This window comes from Oryzias latipes, chromosome 1 (genome assembly GCF_002234675.1).
Source record: "Oryzias latipes chromosome 1, ASM223467v1".
Classification (NCBI taxonomy): Eukaryota; Metazoa; Chordata; class Actinopteri; order Beloniformes; family Adrianichthyidae; genus Oryzias; species Oryzias latipes.
In genome coordinates this window covers 780870-806138 of record NC_019859.2, presented here as the reverse complement: position 1 = coordinate 806138, position 25269 = coordinate 780870, and the positions used below count along the sequence as shown (strand labels likewise).

The 25269-nt window shown below is 48.2% G+C and overlaps 1 protein-coding gene across 2 annotated transcripts; it reads right to left on the bottom strand.

Moving 5' to 3' along the window:
* On the bottom strand, window positions 1–21652 carry LOC101155741 (neuronal membrane glycoprotein M6-a). 2 transcript variants are annotated; one of them, XM_023953827.1, is made up of 7 exons: window positions 21479–21652; window positions 6812–7004; window positions 6232–6388; window positions 5859–6012; window positions 4690–4766; window positions 4553–4618; window positions 1–3110 (listed from the first exon to the last, which is right to left on the bottom strand). In XM_023953827.1, the coding sequence occupies exons 1-7, from the start codon at window positions 21513–21515 to the stop codon at window positions 2958–2960; spliced, it is 837 nt and encodes a 278-aa protein (XP_023809595.1). In that variant the 5' UTR covers window positions 21516–21652; the 3' UTR covers window positions 1–2957. The 2 variants fall into 2 exon arrangements, with proteins under 2 accessions (XP_023809595.1, XP_023809596.1); XM_023953828.1 differs by lacking the exon at window positions 21479–21652 and adding an exon at window positions 11615–11657.
* Between the last annotated feature and the right edge of the window lie 3617 nt (window positions 21653–25269).

Genomic DNA, 25269 nt, shown 5'->3' with positions numbered 1-25269 from the left:
TTCCCTTATTAACAAGTACACAAGTGTTTTATTTCATTTTATTTATATTTGCAAGCAAGTTGATGTTTTTACAAATAAAAAAGCCACTGTCTGCCCGAGCTGTTGGCACAGATATGTACAGAGATGGAGGAGGGACTCAGACAGCGCCGCTACGAAGCTCACGAGTGGACAGAACTAGAACACTATGGGGGGGGTTCTGACGTCCTGCGTGTCGGGGCTGACCCGGCCCGAGCCTGGTTCTGAAGCAGCGGGTCCCGGCTGAGCGCCCAGGGGGCCGCCCCTTCACAGATGGTTGGGGGTGTCTCGCTGACAGGATCAGGAGGCGGGTCCTGGAATGGTTCAGCCCATGTTCAGCAGGAAGACAGAGAGGACGCGGGGGGGGCACGAACCTTACGGGAGACGTGAGGGGACGCGGGACTCAGACACACGGAAGGCGAGCCGCTCACGCCCCCGGCCCGGATGGTGGATCTGCCGCTGGTTCTGAGGGCCTGCAGTGGCCCCCAGGGCCACCTCTGCCGCCCGTAGTCAGACGGTTGCTAGGCGACAGGAAGCCTCAGCAGAGGGGGGGGGTGAGCAGACAGGACAAAGGTTGGCCAGAGCAATACATTAAAGCCACGCCCACCGTCCGCCGCCGAGAGTCCAGGTGACAGAACCACGTCGCCTTGCAGGCAGAAACTCATGCATTTAAGGGGGGGGGGGGGGGCAGATTCCTGCCTTAACGGTTTGCTCTGGTTCCACTGAGCAAGCAAAGAGCTTAGCAACACGTTAGCAACAGGAACCGCGATACTGCACACTGAGGGGGGGGGTTAAACAGCAGAACAGCGCCAGTGGGGGGTGTGGGGGGGGTTGGTTTGACTCTTTAGGATTATGACCATTGAATGCATAACCATGCCACAAACAACAACGATATTCACGGTTCTTCTTCAGTATTAGGAACTTTTCATGATCTCAGGTTAGAACCAATGCTGCAAGACTATACACAGGCCCCCCCCCACGGGGGGGTCCAATGCACTTACACACCAAGAATAAGAGAGAGAGAGAGCGCTCACAATGGTCAATAAGTGCACAAAAACTATTTTTTTCTTTTATCTGAGGTTAAAAACACTGACAGACATCCATTGTCAGGCAATGACATGATAGAATACTGTTACTGTAAAACTAGACCCTTAAAAATACTGACGGTGAGCAGCCGGGATGCACCTGAACGCAACACGAGTCTGCAGGGGACGGCGGCGTTTGGCCACGCCCCCTCACTGACGTTTCTACAAACTTTTCTCTTTTTCTCAAATTTTCTGATTTTTCCTGCTTTTCCAGGATCCAGTTTGATCCTGATCTGCCCCGGCTTGGCCCCGCCCCCCCTCCAACTTTCACATTGTCCTGCATGTTGGTCGAATGGAAGCTCCGCCTCTTCCCAGAGGGTCCTTCAGGCGGCCAACGGCGCCCCCTAGCAGGCCGGTGATGTAAAAACACCCCGGTGGGATTTCGGGTCAAACTGGTTCGTTTGTGTTAGTGGCGCTGTGCACATGACTCTAAACGCCGTTTGCGCCGCGGTACGTTTACTGCAAATTTCTTTACTTTGAGCGGAAACATAAATAGTTCAGAACCAAAGGTTCTAGCAAAACCGGAAATGTTTGGACTTCACTTCCCTTCGCTTGTTGAAAAGACTTTTAGTTTGCTGTCCGAGCGGCTCGTGTGTTTGAGCACACCTGAGCGGGACGTGAAGGCTCCGCCCCCTGCAGACTCCTCCCCCGGCTGCTGCCTCACCTGTTCACATATATGTATATCTTTATACAGCTGATGCAGGTGCAGCGTGTGAAACTGCCCACGACAGACAAAAAACACGTTTCTTCTTCTAAATAAATAATTTCACATTTAAAAAGTCTCAAAGATTAAAAGTTGATAATAAAATAGTGAGATGTCATCGGTGGAAAGAAAAGATCAAAGAGTTATGGCTCAGAGTGACGGTGGTGCTGGAGTGTGTGTGCGTGTGCATGTGTGTGTGTGTGTGTGCTGGTAGTCTCTTCTGTTCAAACTGACGTCTTTACGGCGAGCTAGCAAAAACCCGGATCACCAGAACCCACCTGGAGGTTCTGACCCTCCAAACACGGAGCTGCTGGCCTCACTATCCGAGAACCTTCTGGTTCTGGTTCTGGTTCACGGTCCAAAGGGATCCAGCCCAGAAGAACCTGCGCTGACCCGGACCGTGCAGAACCTTCTGACCCGCTTTCGCCTCTTCCTCAGATTCCTGCTGAAACTTTTGGTCACTTTCAGTTTGGATAAAAACAAAAGAAGTTCTGGGATGAAAAAGGGATTTGGTCACGTGACCGCGTGGACTGTAAGCCCCGCCCCCTAAAGCCCCGCGGTGAGAAAACGACACAGAAATGTGGTTGAAAAACCTCAAAAGGTGAAAACTTTGTGCTGCTTCTGAGAACCAATCACACCTTTATACAACCGGGGGGGTCAGCTGTCCCTACTGAGGCTGGGGCAGACCACTAATGAAAAAAGGCAGGGAGGGGGGTAAAGAGAAGGAGGGGGGCACTTCCTCAGGGACAGCAGCCATCAAAGTGTTGAAACGACACGAACAGCATGACAGAACCGACAAGAGCGCCGCACGACACCAACCATCCATCACATCGACGCGTGTGTGTGTGTGTGTGACCTGACCCACCCCCCACATGATGACCTCACAGACACGCCCTCATCCCCCGTCTGCCGTGGACTCTTCTTACAAAAATAGGACTTTTCTTTGGGTTTTGATTCGGTTCTTCTAATCGCTTTTGGGTTTCTGGAAGCCGGTTCTGGTGGTTGTGGAGCAGAATCCGCTGCAGACACGAGGATGACGGAGGTGTCTGTGCCTTCATCCTCCATCTTCCTCCTTCTCATGTGTGTGTGTGTGTGTGTGTGTGTGTGTGTGTGTGTGTGACGGTAAGCGTGTGTCTCTTCTGGCGGCGGCGTGTCTATGTGTAGGCGTTCAGCCGTTCTTTGGAGCGCGTGGAGTGGATGTCATGCAGCTCCTGCTCCTCTTTGGACTTGATGTCCTCGTACTTCTGCAGCCGGCTGGCGTCCTTCAGGTAGCCCCAGTTGGCGGCCAGAGCCATCAGGAAGTGGACCTGCGAGGAGGACCAGGGCAAAGGTCAGAGAGGATGAGGAGTCAGATCTTCACTCCTGGACCAGGTTTTCTGGCCTGATGGGATGACAGACCGACAGATGTGGCTCTGACGTCACGTCCTCCTAAAACAGCTTTGGGTGAAGAAAGAGACGGAATTCAACCGAAGCAAATCAATTTCCCGCCCATCTGGACCGATGAAGCTTCATGGAAGAAGGCTGGAGGACCAGCAGAACCGCCTCTCCGTTTAAAAGATTGTGTTTCCTCGATTAGAAAAGTCTGAATGTATAATAATGATAATAATAATCAGCATTTAGAAACGGATTTCAGGTCAGACGCGTCACCAGCATCGACCCAGAACCCGATGGGCTCAGACTATTTCCTGAAAGAGGCTGGATAAAGTCACATGTGGCACTTTTCAAACAACGAAGCTGCTTCTCAAAGTGTTTCAAAGAAAAACTATTTACAAAGTTTAGAAACCAAGAAACAGCATCAAAACATCAAAGAGTTTATTAAAAAATAAAATGGTTGTTTTTTTAAACATCAAACTATTTTTAAAGATAAAAGTGTTTTAATAAACCTCAACGTTTTTTTAAACATTAAAGTGGTTTGAAAAAACATCAAAGTTGTTTAAAAAAACATTTTAATGTTTTAAAAACATTAAATTGTTTTTTTTTAAATCTGTGGGTTTTTTGAAAACATCAAAGAGTTGTTAGAAACAACATCCAACAGATCCATCAGATCCATCAGATCCATCAGATCCATCAGATCCAACAGATCCATCAGATCCAACAGATCCATCAGAACCATCAGAACTGGGGCTCTGGTTTGTTTCAACTCAGAATTTCTAACTTCTTTTAGTTGAACCTTCATTTTTGTTTTCCTGGAACTTGATGGAGTTCCTTCTGCTTCCAATGATGACCTTTGACCTTTCCAGGCTTTGATCACCAATTCTTATTTTTGGATCTTTGAAGGCCGTCAGTTTCTTCTTTGACTCTGAAAACAGGAAGCTGCTCCTTCAAAGTAGTGTCGTTTCTGCTGCTGCCAACTGTAGGAAGCTGTCATTGCAATCTTTCAAAATAAGAGTCATGTTTGGGATCGTTTACTTCAGAGCAAAGTAACGATCATGAAAACGACGTCCTTCGCTCTGAAGAAGATTCAGATCCACCAGCGTTCAGGAGTTTGTTGATGCGTATGGAAGCATTTCTGTCACATAATTCTAAACCAAAGTCAACACCGGGAATGCTTCCATAGATGTGTGTGTGTGGGGGGGTATTCTGTGAGGACTCCACCCCCCAAAAGTCTGAGCAGAAACAAACAAGGAATGCAGAGATGCAGTTCTATGGAAAACCAAAAGCCCCCCCTCAAAGCCCTGAAACCTGCAGGGGGCGCCACCGAGCTTTGGAGAAAAACCTGCAAGTGCTGGGAAAACGTTGTGGTTCTCACCATGGCGATGACTGCGGCCCCCGCCCCCGCCAGAGCGCACACAAACAGGTGGAAGGTCAAGTCAAGCTGCAGGACACAAACAGGCCGGTTACTGTGATGCCCCCTTCCTCACGCACGCGCACGTGCACGCCACTCACCTCGTTGGATTCGCACATCTTGACAAACCTCTCGGACGCCGTGCACAGCTTCCTGTCCTCAGAGATGGTCACCGCCCCTGAGAAGGAACAGCGTTCATTTAAGAGGCTCAAGAGCAGGACCGACCCGGGGCGGACCCGATCGGACCGGACGGAGACATTTCAGGACAGATCTGGACAGACGGACCGGAACCAAAAACACATTACGGTACCGATAACGGATCAGAAAAACGCGGAGAATGCACGCGCCGCACATGTCTGGATTTGAACCGACATCATGTTCTGACGTCTGACCTGCTTTGCTACAGAGGCTCCGGGTCACGGGGGCCCGGGCCCTAGCAAAGGGGCTCTGAAAGGCGACAGTGTTTACAGAGGAGGGCAAAAACTCGCCCCCTACATTTTAACAGTGCATCATGCTCTGATTCCTGATTGGCTGTAGACCTTGTCAATCATCTCCGTTCAGTTTGACGCGATTCTTCGATCACGGCCAGATCTGAGTTTTACTTTGCGTTGCGTAAAAACACGAAGGAGCAGATTAATGGCGGAAAAAGTCGGAATGTTTCACTGGAGATCTTCCTGGAAAACCTGCAGAACATCAGTCCAAAGAAATATGAAAGTACGGTTTAAGGATTACGATCTTTCAACCTCATTTATATTTTTTTACCGCCTAAACGTACATCAGGAGACAAAAATGTTTGACCTGAATCTTCGTCTTTAACACCTGAGATGTCTCCGGCGACGCCTGATTGACAGACGCTCTTTGATGTACCGGAGCTCTTTTTCCCACCAATGTCAATCAGCTGATTGTGACGGCGAGAAAAGCGGTTTTTCACATCGGTCTGCAAAAGTGTCGCATATTTGCACAAAGCCGCTTTGCTCCGCGACAGAATCGGCTGGAATTAGGTAAACTGCATAAACGGTTGAAGAGTTCCGGTTCATGAAAGAACGTCAACACTGGAGCTAAAACTCTATTTGAGCTCAGTCATTGGAACACTGCTTATAGAGATGCACGGCGGTGGCGCCTTCATGGTACGGAAAAGAAAACCTAGTGAGAACAATCCATTTTGTCATGTGACCTCAGAGTCTGAAGAAAGGAGAGGACAGGAAAAGGCGTCGGTCTCCTGCAGGTGGAGACCGGTACTGCACCTCCACAGACGCAGGTGTGAACGTACCGAACTGACGCAGGTCCAGGCAGAGGTTGGCTTTGTCCACCAAGCTGGTGTTCTGACACATGGACCAAACGTTGAAGTACATGAAGACCGGCAGGCTGGTGAAGGCCGTCACGCCCAGCCACACCAGGAAGAACAGGTAGGCCAGGAACATCAGCTGTGGACACAAGGAGGAGCCTGGATGAGAGGCAGCAGGGGGGTCCAGGACCCTGAGGGTCTAAGGGTTTCAGTCAGGAACCGCTGGTGAAGGACAGAAGCCTGCGAACTTCAGACTTCAGAACAGACCAAAGAGCGTCTGAAAGCAGAAACTTCAGGAACCGAACGCCTGCGAGACGCCGGCCGGACAGGAAGTCTGTCTCTGAACGTGTTTGCTTACGAATGCGGTCAGGCAGCGTCCGCAGGCGGTGATCTTGAACTCGCCGTACAGATCCCGGATGGCGCCGGTGGTGAAGAAGCCCTCCACCAGAAGCAGCACGCCGAACACGAAGAAGCCGGCGGCCAGACCGTAAATGATGTACTTCAGGATGTTGATGCTGTGGGGAGACACACACACACACACACACACGTGCACACACAGACGCACACACACACACACCAGCATTTCAGAGTTCAGGCTTTGCTTCTCTTCGTTCTTTCATGTGTTTGTGAAGTTCTAGCCTGGTGGAGCTTTGGAACCAGGTGATGTCTGCATGGTTCTTCAGGAACCCTGAGACTGTCTGGAGGAACCCAACGTTCTGCAGGTTCCTGTTTCTACAGAGGTTCTGTGCACAGACCCTCTGTGTTTGCTCCTCAACATCACTTTTGAAATCTTCTGCATATGTTTTAACGGTCATTTTCTAGACATTGAATCCGTTACGGTTCCTTTACGTGTCTTCACTGATTGTCTTTGCTTAAAGCAGAACCTGTTTCTGTTCAGAGGGAACCTTCGGTTCCTCTGCAGCATCACAAACGCTCACATGGTGAAGACGTCCACCGAGTCTCCAGCGGCCGGGGCGACGTCAAAGTAGCTCTGGAGGATGTTGACGGTGCCGCTCAGGGCTTCGTGGCCACACCCACAGAACAAGGCCACGCCCATGTAGAGGAGGATGGTGGCGATGAGAGACGCCCAGGGGAGGCTGCCCACGCATCGCTCGCAGCACTCCTTACAGCCTGGAGAGAGAATCGGGCCGTTAGAGACGCCGCTCTGCAGAACCTGGAGCGGCCGGTCCGGCTGGGACAGAAACGTTGAAACTCTTCGGTTATGAAGACTAAAACCGGATCTGCTCCAAAAACACAAACATGACAGAAAATCCTAAACAAACCCCGAACCCCATGAATCTCTGCCGTCCTTCTCAGTTTTGACACTAGATGGAGCTGCAGCGTCCGCACCAACCAGAACCAGGAAAAGAACCCAGGAACCCCAGTCGGCACCATTTATGCTTCTTTAACCAAAACACACAGTTTTTACACACCTTACCGACCCCTCCCCGTCTGAACGACCCCTCCCCACCTGAGCGACCCCTCCCCGCCTGAACGACCCCTCCCCGCCTGAACGACCCCTCCCCGCCTGAAGACGACCCGTCAGCCATCCAGAGGCAGCAGAGGCCTGGATCAAACTGACATGACGTTCCGTCAGGACGTTCTACCTGAACTACAGGTACCAGACTCATCCTGGTTCTACAGGCTCAGCTGGAGAACATCCTCTGCTGTTCCACGGTTCTATCAGGGACGGAGCAGAACCACAGCTTGATCACATCTGGCTCAGCAAAGATGAGATCCGAACAAACCACTGACGTGGTTCTCCATAAATGAACGGCAGCAATCAGGAGAAATCCTTCAAAATAAAACAGGAAGTCAACACGGAACAAGGAGAACATTCAGACCAGCAGATCTTCATCCATCCCAGAGCCAAATGTTATTTCAGGGTTTTTTCAAAAGCTTTATCACATTTTTTATCATTATTGTTTACAGTTTCATCTATTATTGTTGTAACTGATGACTGATTCATCTGTCTGCTGTGGGTCTGATTGACAGGAGCCTCAGCCAATTGGAGCCTCCTGCTCCTCCCTCCCCTCAACCCCACAAAGGAGAAAGTAAAACATTGATCAGAGAAAATCCGCAATTCTGTCAAAGAGAAAGAGCGATAACTGCTTCGTGCACGCCCTCGTTGCGTGTGCACGTGTGAATTAGTAGGTAGGACTGACCGGCCTTGTTGCCATGCAAACAGGGGTGTGGCAGGAGCCTGATGACCCACTTTGCCTGTAGCGTTGTCATGGCAACAGAGCGGCTCTGAGAGTGCTACAGCCCCGACGACGCCTGCTCAGACACACAAAGCGCTCATCTTCACCAACAGCCCCCGTTCTCAGTGTGTGAGAGAGAAGAAGCGTGCACAGGCGAGGGCGCGGCGGCGCAGAAATGAAGATGGCGGCTGCGCCCAGCAGAAAGGCTGCGTCTCCCGCCATCAACACAAAATGAGAAATAAAGGATTTGTTCATTTGTGAGTCAGAGTAAGTAGCTCGCACAATCACAAACATGCAGCACTGAGGGGAGGGGGCTCTCTGAATTTGTGTTAGGGGTGGGGGGCAGGGGATATTTACGTTCCTGTATTATAGTCATCATATCATAAATTGCACTGTCCGTTCCGTTTGTATCTTCACGTTCCGCTTGTGTTTTTACGTTCCATTTGTATTAAAATGTTCCGCTTGTGTTGTTACGTTCTGTTTGTATCGTCACATTCCGTTTGTATCGTCACATTCCGTTTGTAGCGTCGCGTTCCGTTTGTATTGTCCTGTTCTGCTTGTATCGTCATGTTCCGTTTGTGTCGTCATGTTCCGCTTCTGTTGTCTCGTTCTGTTTTATATCGTCGCGTTTCGTTTGTATCAACACTTTCCGCTTGTGTTGTCACGTTCTGTTTGTATCCTCAAGTTCCGCTTGTGTTGTCACGTTCCGTGTGTGTTGTCACGTTCTGATTGTATTGTCGCGTTCTGTTTGTGTCGTCCTGTTCTGTTTGTATCGTTCCGTTCCGTTTGTATCGTCATGTTTTGTTTGTATCATCGTGTTCTTTTTGTATCAAAATGTTCCGCTTGTGTTGTTACGTTCTGTTTGTTTCAACACGTTCCGTTTGTATCGTCACGTTCCGTGTGTATCGTTCCGTTCCGTTTGTATCGTCATGTTTTGTTTGTATCATCGTGTTCTTTTTGTATCAAAATGTTCCGCTTGTGTTGTTACGTTCTGTTTGTTTCAACACGTTCCGTTTGTATCGTCATGTTCTGTTTGTGTTGTTACGTTCCGTTTTTTTCAACACGTTCCGTTTGTATCGTCATGTTCTGTTTGTGTTGTTACGTTCCGTTTTTTATAGTCGCGTTCTGTTTGTATCGTCATGTTCTGTTTGTTACAACATGTTCCGTTTGTATCGTCATGTTCCGTTTGTATCGTCACATTCTGTTTGTAGCGTTGTGTTCCGTTTGTATAGTCGCGTTCTGTTTGTATCGTCATATTCGGTAGTAACGTCGCGTTCCGTTTGTATTGTCACGTTCTGTTTGTATCGTTACGTTCTGTTTGTGTTTTTACGTTCGGTTTGTATTAAAATGTTCCGCTTGTGTTGTTACGTTCTGTTTGTATCGTCACATTCCGTTTGTATCGTCACATTCCGTTTGTATCGTCACATTCCGTTTGTAGCGTCGCGTTCCGTTTCTATTGTCCTGTTCTGCTTGTATCGTCATGTTCCGTTTGTGTCGTCATGTTCCGCTTCTGTTGTCTCGTTCTGTTTTATATCGTCGCGTTTCGTTTGTATCGTCGCGTTCCGTTTGTATCAACTTTTTCCGCTTGTGTTGTCACATTCTGTTTGTATCCTCAAGTTCCGCTTGTGTTGTCACGTTCCGTGTGTGTTGTCACGTTCTGATTGTATTTTCGCATTCTGTTTGTGTCGTCCTGTTCTGTTTGTATCGTTCCGTTCCGTTTGTATCGTCATGTTTTGTTTGTATCATCGTGTTCTTTTTGTATCAAAATGTTCCGCTTGTGTTGTTACGTTCTGTTTGTTTCAACACGTTCCGTTTGTATCGTCACGTTCTGTGTGTATCGTTCCGTTCCGTTTGTATCGTTCTGTTCCGTTTGTATAGTTCCGTTGCGTTCGTATCATCGAGTTCTGTTTGTATCGAAATGTTCCGCTTGTGTTGTTACGTTCTGTTTGTTTCAACACGTTCCGTTTGTATCGTCATGTTCTGTTTGTGTTGTTACGTTCCGTTTTTTATAGTCGCGTTCTGTTTGTATCGTCATGTTCTGTTTGTTACAACATGTTCCGTTTGTATCGTCATGTTCTGTTTGTATCGTCACATTCTGTTTGTAGCGTTGTGTTCCATTTGTATAGTCGCGTTCTGTTTGTATCGTCGTATTCGGTAGTAACGTCGCGTTCCGTTTGTATTGTCACGTTCTGTTTGTATCATGACGTTCCGCTTCTGTTGTCACATTAAGTTTGTGTCGTAATGTTCTGTTTGTATCGTCATGTATCACCGTTTGTATCATCACGTTCTGTTTGTATCATCACGTTCCATTTCTGTTGTCACGTTCTGATTGTTTAATCGTGTTCTGTTTGTGTCGTTCCGTTCCGTTTGTATCGTTCCGTTCCGTTTGTATCGTTACGTTCCGTTTGTATCGTTACGTTCCGTTTGAATCGTTACGTTCCGTTTGTATCGTTACGTTCTGTTTGTATCGTTACGTTCTGTTTGTATCGTTACGTTCCGTTTGAATCGTTACGTTCCGTTTGTATCGTTATGTTCCGTTTGTATCGTTACGTTCCGTTTGAATCGTTACGTTACGTTTGTATTGTTACGTTCTGTTTGTATCGTTCCGTTCCGTTTGTATCGTTCCGTTCCGTTTGTATCGTTCCGTTCCGTTTGTATCGTTACGTTCCGTTTGAATCGTTACGTTCCGTTTGTATCGTTACGCTCTGTTTGTATCGTTACGTTCCGTTTGTATCGTTCCGTTCCGTTTGTATCGTTACGTTACGTTTGAATCGTTACGTTCCGTTTGTATCGTTACGTTCTGTTTGTATCGTTCCGTTCCGTTTGTATCGTTCCGTTCCGTTTGTATCGTTACGTTCCGTTTGAATCGTTACGTTCCGTTTGTATCGTTACGTTCCGTTTGTATCGTTACGTTCCGTTTGTATCGTTACGTTCCGTTTGTATCGTTACGTTCCGTTTGTATCGTTCCGTTCCGTTTGTATCGTTCCGTTCCGTTTGTATCGTTACGTTCTGTTTGTATCGTTACGTTCCGTTTGTATCGTTCCGTTCCGTTTGTATCGTTACGTTCCGTTTGAATCGTTACGTTCTGTTTGTATCGTTACGTTCTGTTTGTATCGTTACGTTCCGTTTGTATCGTTACGTTCCGTTTGTATCGTTCCGTTCCGTTTGTATCGTTCCGTTCCGTTTGTATCGTTCGGTTCCGTTTGTATCGTTACGTTCCGTTTGTATCGTTACGTTCCGTTTGTATCGTTCCGTTCCGTTTGTATCGTTACGTTACGTTTGAATCGTTACGTTATGTTTGTATTATTTCGTTGTGTTCAGTCCAGAGTTTTTCTGGGTTCTTTTGGATCAGCAGCTGATCAGATGTTGACAGAACTTACTGGGTTCTCCTGCTTTCATCCTCATCAACACCTTAAATGCATCGCTCACCTGTCTTCCTCGTATTCTTCCGCCTCAGTGCTCTGTTACCCTAATCAAAGATTATAACCGCGTTCAAAAGAATGCTGGAGTTCACATCATCGTTTCTGTTGTCATGGTTACCTCTGGAGGAGGTCCAGTCTGGCTTCATCACTGCAGCCTTTGATCCAGAAGGTTCTGCTGCTGGTTGGACAGAGACGTCTGTGGGGGCAGAGGTCAGCAGGGGTGGGGGGATCCATTGATCCCATAATAAACATATTTAACCAGCACAGACAGTTATAGCTGAGGTGTTATTATGGGATGGATTGAATCTTCTATTGTGTTCTATACATGAGGTTCACATAACCAAAGTGTTCATGAACTTCTGTGAGGACGTTGAATCTTTGCCAGACTAAACGCCGTCAGAAGAAGCTGGTTTGAAGTTCTCTGTTGTTCCTGAGTGATAAAGACGGACCGGCCTTCTCTTGGAGTCCGGGTCAGAACTCCAGAACGAGAACCCAAAACTCCTGAAACGGAGCAGCTAAAGAAACAAAGAAAAAACCACCAACGACATTCTACAAAGAATAAAACTTCCTCTGGCGCCTCACTGGTTCATGATTTCACCTCAAAGACTGTTTTATCGATGAAACAGTGAATTTCAAAAACTCATGTTAGCATGAAGACAACAATCTGATTCCATGCTCACATTAATCAAACGTTTTGTGAACTTATTTCACAAATTTATCCCAAAGTTGGAGGAACGACGTAATGTTCAATAAAAATAGGGGGGCCGTGGTGCAGCGGTAGGGCGGTCGACCCATGATCGTAAAATTGCAGGTTTGATTTCCGCCTTGCACGCCCATGTGTTGAAGTGTCCTGAACCCCACCTTGCCTCTGGTGGGAGGTCGACACATGGGTGTGCAAGGCGGGAATCGAACCTGCAATCTTACAATCATGGGTCGACCGCCCTATCACTGCAGCACGGCCGCCCCCACATGGGGGGCACATGGTCACACATTCGGTCAGAATAAATGATTCACACATGCGCAGTAGTGTTGAAATCCCAGAAGAGGAAACGAGTCCCGTTGTAATCAAACAGCTGCCGCATACATTTATTTTATGCAGCAGTTCGGTAACATACCAGACGATCTTCCAAACACGCTTTTTATTAATGTAATGAATATTATGAAGCGCCTGTTCGCTCATTGTTTTATATTTAATCCGTGTGGTCAGTGCGTTTTTGTGGAAGAAGAACGGAGCTGGAAGAGGTCAGTGTTAGGAGAAGCTAACACGCTAACTACATTAGCCTTGTTTGATCATGGACACAAAATTCAGGACCAGGAAACTCTGCAATTTGCATCCTGGCTGCATGTAAATGTGTGGAATAACATCAGCCTTTATTTAGTCGGGACACGACTGGAAACACAAATCCACGTGATTGTTTGAACAGTTTCTCAGCACTAAGAGGCATTTCTGCTTCGAAAAGTTTGCACGCCGTCCCAAAGCCGCTGTGTGAGCTGGCGGTCAGAGCTCTGCCCGGACACACGGTTCTCCTGAAGCCGGCCGCCGCTAACCCAGAGCGGCGGGACGGATCGCAGTCCAAGTCTCCCACACATAACAAAACAACAAAACGCACACGTAACAAAGCATCCTCCCCTCCCCTCAAACACACATTAATAAATCCAGCTGCTCTGCTCAGAGACACAGTTCGCTCGGTGTCGGTCCACTGGCACCTGAGCCCGAACGCAGAGCTCGGGTGCAGGGTCCGGACGTCAGTGGGCACGAAGCGCTCCTCCCCCGCATCTCCCTCGTGAGGGTGTAAGATAGCGGAGATGCGAAAAGCCAGCGCGGCGAGAGCGGAGCGGCGCTTTTCACGGGGCGTCCGCAGAGCAGCCGGCCGGTCCCGTCTGCGCTCCAAAACTTTCTCTCAGCGAAACACCGTCTATGCGTGACGTAAACCAGAGCAGTAGATCGGAAGGAACCGTTTACATGAACAACAAGCGGATCAACAATCAGCATAACTATCTCCATCGGAATGAAATTTTGATCCAAACGAGTCTGATGGGGGCAGATTATTCCGAACGGCGTGTTTACATGACGCATTTTCCTTCCAATCAGGCGTTCTTTCCGATTACTTTTGTCCATGTAAACACAGCTAGTGTGTAAGTGTGTGTGTGTGTGACTGTGTGTGTGAATGTGTGTGGTACTGGGTCTCTTACTGTAAAGCGCTTTGTGCCTTTGAGGAAGGTAGACAAGCGCTATAGCATTCGCCATTTACGCCATAATAAAACCCCAAAGTTAAACTTTTACAACTTTTTAAAGTTAACAAAAAAAGTATTTTAATCCATAAAATGTGAAATGAAGTTCTGATTGTAAAAACACATTTAAGACTGAAGGTTTGTTCAAATGGAAGAAAAACACACACAAACACACACACTCCCACTGAGGCTCATTAGGGAACGTTTTGGTCATTCTTGTCGGACCTAACAAACTGGTGTACACACAAAGTGTGTATTTGTGTGTGGATCACTGGGGGGGGGTCTCACACTGACACACAACTACACAAAGTGAGAGGCTACAAAATGGCCTGCAGATGCACTCAGGAGTCAAAGTGCTGCTCTAATGGAAAAGGACAAGTTCAGCCCAACTGAACCATTAGGACCAGAACACGGATGACCGCACTGAGCGCTCGCTCACACGCACACACACACACATGCACGTGCACGCACACACACACATGCACTGGAATGGTTCGACATGAGGTGAGCGAACCGCAGACATGAAGACGGAGGATCTCTGGGAACTCCGAGGATCCTGATGGACACATCTGAGGAACGCGGATTTGTTTGCTCCGCCCACTTTCCCAGCATTCCAAGAGGATTGAAGCTCTGTCAAACAAAACCGTCTGCAGAGATTGTTCCAGAATCCCCCTGAAGAGCCTCCACTGGGCTTCAGGAACTGCAGCCTCTGGGTTTTGGTGGTTCTGCTTCAGCAGAACATGCAGGAAACATGGGTCTGCTGGGAATCAGCTCCTTAGGCCGGCGGGGGTTGTATAATGGTATGGGCTTTTGAAATGTTTCAAGAACACCGAAGTTCCTGCGTTCCTTATTCCACTGCAGGACTTCCAGCTCACAGATGTTCCTCTGATGGTTCCTCTGATGTTCCTCTGATGTTCCTCTGATGGTTCCTCTGATGTTCCTCTGATGGTTCCTCTGATGGTTCCTCTGATGTTCCTCTGATGGTTCCTCTGATGTTCCTCTGATGGTTCCTCTGATGTTCCTCTGATGGTTCCTCTGATGTTCCTCTGATGGTTCCTCTGATGGTTCCTCTAATGGTTCCTCTGATGTTCCTCTGATGGTTCCTCTGATGGTTCCTCTGATGGTTCCTCTGATGTTCCTCTGATGTTCCTCTGATGGTTCCTCTGATGGTTCCTCTGATGGTTCCTCTAATGGTTCCTCTGATGTTCCTCTGATGTTCCTCTGATGGTTCCTCTGATGTTCCTCTGATGTTCCTCTGATGGTTCCTCTGATGTTCCTCTGATGGTTCCTCTGATGGTTCCTCTGACGGTTCCTCTGATGGTTCCTCTAATGGTTCCTCTGATGTTCCTCTGATGGTTCCTCTGATGTTCCTCTGATGTTCCTCTGATGGTTCCTCTGATGTTCCTCGCACACTAGTCTCCACTGTCCTCAAAGTTTCAGTGGAATGGTTTTTGTTCTTCTCATTTTTGGGAACTGTTGAACCAGTTCCCAAAAAAACCAGTTTAGCAGCTTTTCTGTTGACAGTTTCTTATGTTTGCATTCTTTGTGTTTTGATAAGAATTTAATTAAACTTCAGGCTCTTCTATAGACAACGAACAGGAAGTAAAAAACATTTAACATCAGCGGTGAAATGTGCTGCTTTTGATCTTTTTTAAATTTAAGCTTAATTGATAAAATATATTGAAAATGTATGATTATTCAATTATTACAGCGTTAGAGCTGGATCTGTTTTATTGGCCATGTATTCTTTAAAGACCTCATATTAATTATATGTATGTATATATATATATATATATATATATATATATATATATATATATATATATATATATATATATACATATTGTGACAAAATTCTGTCAGTTATTTTACATCTTTGTGAATTATTGTAAAACGGAGAATGAAGTTTTAGAAAAATTATGCTAAATTCACATATTCCTGCGAGGAGCAGTGAGGAGCAGGGGGGAGCAGGAAGGAGCAGGAAGGAGCAGAGAGGAGCAGGGGGGAGCAGGAAGGAGCAGAGAGGAGCAGTGAGGAGTAGGGGGGAGCAGAGAGGAGCAGAGAGGAGCAGGAAGGAGCAGAGAGGAGCAGGGGGGAGCAGGAAGGAGCAGTGAGGAGCAGGGGGGAGCAGGAAGGAGCAGGAAGGAGCAGAGAGGAGCAGTGAGGAGCAGGGGGGAGCAGGAAGGAGCAGGAAGGAGCAGTGAGGAGCAGGGGGGAGCAGGAAGGAGCAGAGAGGAGCAGTGAGGAGCAGGGGGGAGCAGAGAGGAGCAGAGAGGAGCAGGAAGGAGCAGAGAGGAGCAGGGGGGAGCAGGAAGGAGCAGGAAGGAGCAGAGAGGAGCAGTGAGGAGCAGTGAGGAGCAGGGGGGAGCAGGAAGGAGCAGTGAGGAGCAGGGGGGAGCAGGAAGGAGCAGGAAGGAGCAGTGAGGAGCAGGGGGGAGCAGAGAGGAGCAGAGAGGAGCAGGGGGGAGCAGGAAGGAGCAGTGAGGAGCAGGGGGGAGCAGGAAGGAGCAGTGAGGAGCAGGGGGGAGCAGGAAGGAGCAGTGAGGAGCAGTGAGGAGCAGGAAGGAGCAGGAAGGAGCAGGAAGGAGCAGTGAGGAGCAGTGAGGAGCAGGGGGGAGCAGGAAGGAGCAGTGAGGAGCAGGGGGGAGCAGGAAGGAGCAGGAAGGAGCAGGAAGGAGCAGGAAGGAGCAGAGAGGAGCAGTGAGGAGCAGGGGGGAGCAGGAAGGAGCAGGAAGGAGCAGTGAGGAGCAGTGAGGAGCAGGGGGGAGCAGGAAGGAGCAGTGAGGAGCAGGGGGGAGCAGGAAGGAGCAGGAAGGAGCAGGAAGGAGCAGGAAGGAGCAGGAAGGAGCAGAGAGGAGCAGTGAGGAGCAGTGAGGAGCAGAGAGGAGCAGTGAGGAGCAGTGAGGAGCAGAGAGGAGCAGTCGGAGCACAAATTATTCATGCAAAGAATGTTCAAAGCGCCGCCTGGTTCCTCCATGGGGGAGGGGGTGCAGCCCCCTCATTCCTGACAGGCTGTGGTCACGATGGCGTCCTGGCAGCTTAGGGTTCGGCGCCGCCGGCGGGCCGTTGCTCACGGGGGCGAGCTGAGTCCAGGAGCAGAAGATGGAAGGATGGGCTGGTGCTCCTGGGAGCGGCGAGGCCTCAGGAGAGCGCCGGTTCAGGTTTCCTGTTAGTGGAAGCGGCTGCAGTGAAAGTGAGTCGGTATCGACGTTCTCGTTCCCGTCAAGTTCCTTTCTATTAGCGGTCATAGTAATGAAGTGGATCAGGATCAGTTACTCTGCAGAGCCTGCAGGGGGAGGGGCTTGTTCGGTCTTCCTCCGCCGTTGGACCCGGGTTCGGTCTGGGTTCCTCCTGATGGGGAACGTACCCGGGTGCAGCGGGTTCTCTGGAGAAACCCACAGGAGAACTCCACACAGAACAAACCCAGCTGGGATTTGGACCAGGACCCTCTTGGTGTGAGGCGAGCGGGCTAACCACTACATCACTGTGCCGCCCCATAGAGGTTAGAACTTCCCAGGTTCCCTGATGCCGTGAAGCCTCTGCTGCCGTCCTGGGCGTGGTCAAATCAAATGACTCCGCCCACCTGCTCCTTGGTGGGTTTTTTTCCTGCGTTTGAGCAGAACCGTGTTCTGGGAAACCTCATGAGGCAGAACTTTGGACCCTGAAGGTTCTGAGCTGCTGGAGAACTGAGAAGATCCAAACCAAAAAGGGTTCCTTTACCTTTACTGATAAACTACATCTAGAACAGGAAGGCAGCAGCTTTACCGACCCGGTTCTGACTCTGGCTCAGTTCTGTCACCTGAAGCCTGAAGTTTGCTGAAGCGGGACCGGTCCAGTTTCCCCAGATTCTGAATGTGAAGTTTCTCATTTCTTGGTTTTTAAAGCTCGTCCAGATGAGCAGCAGAACCACAAAGGCGTTCAGGTTCAGACCCGGAAAGCAGCAAAGCTCAGAAGAACCGCAGAGCAGACGAAGATGTGAAACGGGTTCCGGGCACCAAATCCCAACCAGAACCATCCAGACGCTTCATCTGTCACTCAACCAATTCAGAGGCTGCAGATCCAAAACTCAGACTAGGTTCTGTCACTTTGAGAGACTCCGTGGTTCTGTTCGGACCTGTGACATCACAGCTTTGTCCCCGCCCACATGCTCATCAGCTGATTTGGGCTGTAAGGCAAAGAGCTGAGGAAGACGTCTGCTTTGGAGATCCTTCATCAGTTTGTGACAGCAGACGCTTCCTCCGGTTCCTCCTTTTGTTTGCTCAGAACCCAGATTCAGAACCCATTAAGGCATGTCGTCTGGGATCTGGACTGGACCAGCGAAGTTCTAAATGTTCCATTTTGATTCTTTAAAGTGTTCTTGTTTTGGTTCAGATGACGTTGGTGTGATCCAGACAGGATCCGGTGAGGATCCGGTGAGGATCCGGTGAAGAACTTGGAAGTCTGGGTCCGCCTCCACCCTCACACTTACGTAAAAAAACCTGCTGGGAGCCCCGCCCCTCTGCACATGAGACCCCTAAGCAGAGCATGAGTTCTGGTTCTGATGCAGCTGCCGACTCAGCAAACAACCAGAACTGTGTTTACAGGTGAGCCCCCCCCCCCGTTAATAACTCACTCCGGACCTCTGAGCCCCCGTGTGACCCACCACACACCACAGCTCGTGGGTCGTGCCCCGTCGGCCCAACTGTTCTGTTCTGTGTGAAGCTGCTTCCATGGAGCGGCAGCAGGAGTGGGGGGTGAAAATCCCGTTCTCTTCAACAACATGTCTCCTGGTTCGCCTTTTGATTGGACAAAACGCATTTCTGCCAGCAAAACAGGCACGAGTCCACCTATCAGGCAGGAGAGGACGAAGCCCTCGCTGCGTTACCATGGAAACAGCGCTGCAAACAGAAATGCAGAAAATGAAAGATTGATTCCCAGCAAACACGGCATGAGCGGGGGGTTGCTGGGAGTCAGCGTGAAAGCGCCACCAAACGGCGTGCTCACGGCCAAGGTGCGACGAAGCTGATGGACACGCCCATTCAGGGCGCCATTGACAACAACAAGGAGTGAGCTGAACGAACAGGAAGACGTCATCTGCAGAAAAACGTTCAGCTGGAGCAGAAGGAGAAAGACGGATGAGGGATGGATGGATGATGGATGGATGATGGATGATGGATGGATGATGGATGGATGGATGATGGATGGATGGATGGATGATGGATGATGGATGGATGATGGATGGATGGATGATGGATGGATGATGGATAGATGGATGATGGATGGATGGATGATGGATGGATGGATGATGGATGGATGGATGATGGATGATGGATGGATGGATGGATGATGGATGGATGGATGGATGATGGATGATGGATGGATGGATGGATGGATGGATAGATGGATGATGGATGGATGATGGATGATGGATGATGGATGGATGATGGATGGATGATGGATGGATGATGGATGATGGATGGATGGATGGATGATGGATGGATGGATGGATGATGGATAGATGGATAGATGGATGATGGATGGATGATGGATGATGGATGATGGATGGATGATGGATGGATGATGGATGGATGATGGATGATGGATGGATGGATGGATGATGGATGGATGGATGATGGATGATGGATAGATGGATGATGGATGGATGGATGATGGATGATGGATGGATGGATGATGGATGATGGATGGATGGATGGATGATGGATGGATGATGGATGATGGATGGATGATGGATGGATGATGGATGATGGATGGATGATGGATGAATGGATGGATGGATGATGGATGATGGATAGATGGATGATGGATGGATGGATGATGGATGGATGGATGATGGATGATGGATGGATGGATGGATGGATGGATGATGGATGATGGATGATGGATGGATGGATGGATGATGGATGATGGATAGATGGATGATGGATGGATGGATGGATGATGGATGATGGATGGATGGATGGATGGATGGATGGATGGATGGATGATGGATGGATGATGGATGGATGATGAATGGATGATGGGTGGATGATGGATAGATGGATGATGGATGGATGGATGATGGATGGATGGATGATGGATGATGGATGGATGGATGGATGATGGATGGATGATGGATGATGGATGGATGGATGGATGATGGATGATGGATAGATGGATGATGGATGGATGGATGATGGATGGATGGATGATGGATGATGGATGGATGGATGATGGATGGATGATGGATGATGGATGGATGATGGATGATGGATGATGGATGGATGGATGATGGATGGATGATGGATGATGGATGGATGATGGATGATGGATGGATGATGGATGGATGATGGATGGATGATGGATAGATGATGGATGATGGATAGATGATGGATGATGGATGGATGATGGATGATGGCTGGATGATGGATGATGGATGGATGATGGATGGATGGATGGATGATGGATGATGGATGGATGGAGGATGATGGATGGATGGATGGATGATGGATGGATGATGGATGGATGATGAATGGATGATGGGTGGATGATGGATGGATGGATGGATGATGGATGATGGATGGATGGATGGATGATGGATGATGGATGGATGGATGGATGATGGATGGATGGATGGATGGATGATGGATGATGGATGGATGGATGATGGATGATGGATGGATGGATGGATGATGGATGGATGATGGATGATGGATGGATGGATGGATGATGGATGATGGATAGATGGATGATGGATGGATGGATGATGGATGGATGGATGGATGATGGATGGATGATGGATGGATGGATGGATGATGGATGATGGATGGATGGATGGATGATGGATGATGGATAGATGGATGATGGATGGATGATGGATGATGGATGATGGATGGATGATGGATGATGGATGGATGATGGATGGATGATGGATGATGGATGATGGATAGATGATGGATGATGGATGGATGATGGATGATGGCTGGATGATGGATGATGGATGGATGATGGATGGATGGATGGATGATGGATGATGGATGGATGGAGGATGATGGATGGATGGATGGATGGATGGATGGATGGATGATGGATGGATGATGGATGGATGATGAATGGATGATGGGTGGATGATGGATGGATGATGGATGATGGGTGGATGCTGGGTGGGCGGAGACAGAGGAAGAGGAGACCCTCCACCTGAAAGAAAACAGAGATGTGAGGAAAATGGAGGGAAGGGAAAGTGTGGGGGGGTCGGAGGGGGGGTTCAGACAAGCGTGAAGCTTCACAATGGAGGCTAACAAAGAAAAGCCCCACGGAGGCATCAGTCACAGCCCCTCTTACCCCCCCCCCCTTCATTTTCTCTCCTTATTTCAAGGCATCCCTCCACCCCCACCCCCCAGCCACTCCCACCTCCAGGATCCATCTCTCCATCCATCTGTCCGTCCATCTGTCCGTTCAGCCTCCAAAACAACACGACCCCCACCCCCCCCACCCCAAACGCTGCTCATTAATGAGTCTGTTCATTGAATCCCAGCAGCAGACATGCCCCCCTCCCCCACACCCCTGCAGAAAACAACCGACGGTCGGTTCGGAACCACAAGAACCTCCTGCCGCTCTGTCGGAACCGAGCTATTTCTCTCTTTTTCCTCCACCCCCCCCCCCCCTCCTCCATCTTCATCGCAGCCTTTATCACAGGAAGAATTCCCATGATGCCTTCTGGCAGAACAAAGGCACCGCGGCCGATGGCGGGCAGAAAAGCCCGCGCTTCTCCTACCTTTCTGGCTCTGGGATTCGTCCATGTTCTCCTCCATGGTTGCGGGTTCTAGTCCTTTTGTCTGCGTCCGAGTGAAGCCGACTGCAGCCTTCCGCTCGCTGTCAGCGCCGGGTGTGTGTGAGGGGGGGCGGTGTTGGTGCTTTTCCCTCCCTGCAGATGATGGAGGATCAGGGAAGTCCCTGTTTGGACGCTCCCTCTCCTCCAGCCCCCCCCCCCCAGCATCCATCCTGACCAACCAGCGGAGGACGCGGGAACCGGGACCCTCACGGGTCCAGACTCTGGAAAAACCTGACTGAAAGGATGAAGATTGTTCAGTGTTGGCATGAATCTACACAAACCAGACGCTCTGGTTCTACACATGGGGGGGTTAACAGGACTGAAGGGGGTCAGTTTGTCTCTACAGCCCTATGGAGGCTGTGGACCCCTGTGAGGAGGAACTGGACCACCGGGTCCACCATGGCTCTGACTTTGGTTCTGGTCCATCCCGTCCAGAAACCAAGTCTTGTCATCCAGACTTCAACTGAACTCTGGGTCCTTGTCTCACTGGATAAACCGTCTTCACATCATTTTAGTTTTAAATCAGTTTGTCCTTTCAGTCCAGGACCTGTTGTTGGTTCCTGTTCTTGTAGCCATGACAGCCAATCACACGCCACCTCCATCCGCCTTTGATGTTGGAGACTCCAATGATGGATGGAGGATCATCAGACCAGCGTCTGAAGTCCTGTTGGAGACTATTTGACTGGCATGTAAAAGAAAACAGTCATACTTCCTGACACCAGCAGGGGGCAGTAACTTGGTAGTTTTGTTCTCCCATCAACAGACTTGTCTGTACAGGGGGGGTATTCCAGAGAGCAGGTTATGCTAGCTCCCACGGTAAGTTTGAGGCTAAGGAAGTTGATAACCTCAGTTTTTGGTTCCAGAAATGGAGGTATGTTTCAGGGTAGGTCAAGTTGCCATGGCAACTCATGCTCTGAACATAACCTGGTCGGGAGCAGCAGGGGGGTATTCCAGGAAGCATGTTTAAACTAGCCTGACTTTAAGCCTGAACTCTGGCTGAAATCCACCTGAACTTGTTTACTCTGGGTATGTCGGTTCCAAAAGACCGGATATGAGTTGGCGTAATTACGCTCGACTTGGTAACCCTGGGTTAACGCACGGTACATAAAGACATTCTCAATAGATCGCCGATTTCTGGAGTCACCATGGAAACGCGTGGAGAAAAAAAGAAAGCGCGACACTTGAGACGGAAGTGAGACGGAGTCTGAGATTTTAATGACGGCGGTTAAAAATTATAAGTCCATCAAAAAAGTAACACGGCTGAAAAATAATTTAAATAATTTAGTTAAATTTATTCAAACTCAATAATTGTTTATACAACTCAAATTTACGTATTTATCTAACTAAATGACACAGTACTCCATTAATCTTTTTTCCATCTTAATTACTTATATTTCTTGAACTTTCATATGTCTAAGTTTGAGCCGGCAGATATGCTCATTTTTACAACAATAAAAAGAACGGAAAAAAATGCACCGAGTGCAAAAACTCACCAAAGAACTTTCCGTCACTGTCATATAAGTATTTAGCGGTAGGGGTGCTTTATAAACTCATCATCTATCCTTTACTCTCACTCATGGTGCAGAGACGTAAGCATAGTAGGACAAAATAGCTCGGCCAAACACGGTGAAACACAGTAAAACAGCTACACAACTAAACACATTTGGTCAAAAACCCACACTTAAACCCAAATCCGTCCCTTGCGGTGCTGATCTAACAGCAGCATCAAAGTTACACCTACTTAATTGAATTAATTTGAACGAAAGGAAAATAACTGTCTGAAAACTACGTGTAATTTTTAACAAAAAAATTTCTAACAAAAAAAAATGATTTATCTTAACTGAATCAAATAATGAAGTTAGATCAAAGTATAAAGTTTCTCTTTCCAACATCCATATGTGGTCTTATCACCGTCTCCTGGTGGAAAAAGTATTATCTGAGCTTCTTCATCCACTAAATCATCTTCAAATAGACACGCCATGCTGCTTCACTTCTCTGAAAACAAACTAACCTTCAACTAAACCTGCTCCGGACCAGGTTATGTTCAGGGCATGAGTTGCTATGGCAACTTGACGTACCCTGAAACATACCTCCATTTCTGGAACCTAAAGCTGAGGTTATCAACTTTCTTAGCCTCAAACTTACCGTGGGAGCTAGCAGAACCTGCTTTCTGGAATACCCCCCCCTGGTGTTCTATGGCAGGTAAAGTGTCCCAGTGCTGTCTTCACATCTGAGCTTCAGTGACGTCAGAAAACAAAAGAATTAAACAGAAACACAGACCGACACGTGGACAATAACGGACAGACGTGAACAGTTGAGGGATTTAGCCAGTATAGCTTAGTCAGTTTGTTAGTTCATTTTAGTATTTTCCTATTGAACTCTTTGTATTCGTGATCCTTTTGAGTTCATGTTTGACTAAGAAGCCCATCGAGACGACTGTTGATGTGATTTTGGGCTATACAAATAAAACTGAATTGAATTGAATTGAAACTGTGGCTGAAGCTTGAACCCTTGAAACACCAGAGGCGTCGCCACCTGAGTAACACGCTACACGACATACAGGAACTCTGCATTCACATGATCACTGAATCAATAGATTCTGGCGCAGAGAAACTTTGCATCTCAGCTTTGTTCATTTTTAACGTAAAGTGTTGCAAAACGACACATACAGTGGTAGGAGAAAGTTTGGGCCCCCCTGATAATTCCACATATTTCTTCATAAATCATTGGTTGTTGGGATCATCAATTACAGGTAAATATATCGTCTAGCAGATGAACACAGTGATATTTGAGAAGTGAAGTGAAGTTTATCGGATTTAAAGAAACTGTGCAATAATTACTTAAACAAAAATAGGCAGGTGGGTAAATGTGGCCCCCCCTGTTGTTTTATTGCTTTGACTACCTTTAGCAATAATTATTGGAACACAAAATTTGTTTTACAAGCTCATTGACCCTTGACCTCCATACACATGTGAAGCCAATCATGAGAAGAAGTGTTTAAGGAGGTCAAGAGCGAGTTTTTCTCCTCTTTCATCTTCTCTGTAGAATGTCAACATGGGAACCTCCAAACAGCTGTCAGAGGACCTGAAAAACAAAGATTGTTCAACATCACAGTTTAGGTGAAGGATCCAAAAAGCTTGCTAAGACATTTCAGCTGTCAATTTCCACTGTGAGGAACAAATGGAAGACCACAGGCACAGTTCAAGCAAAGGCCCGGAGTGGCCGGCCCAGAAAAACCTCAGATAGGCGAAGGATGGTGAGAACCATCAGACTCCACCCACAGAGCAGCTCCAAAGACCTACAAGGTGATCTGGCTGCTGATGGTGTCACTGTGCATCCTTCAACCAATCAGCACACTTTGCACAAGGAGATGCTGGATGGAAGAGGAATGCGGAAGAAGCCTTTTCTGCTCATATGCCACAAACAAAGACGCTTGAGGTCTGCTGAAGCACATTTGGATGAGCCAGCTTCATTCTGGGATGAGGCGCTGAGGACTGATGAAACTAAAATGGACATAACAAGGGAGGCTATGCTTGGCCAACAAAGAACACAGCATTCCAAGACAAACACTTCCTACCCACAGTCACATTTGGTCCCATCATGCTTTGGGGCTGTGTGGCCAGTGCAGGTTCTGCAAATCTGGTCAAAGTTGAAGGTGGCATGGACTCCAGTCAGTATCAGCAGATTCTTACAATGCTCAAGAATCAGTGACAAAGTTGAAGTTGGATCCTTCA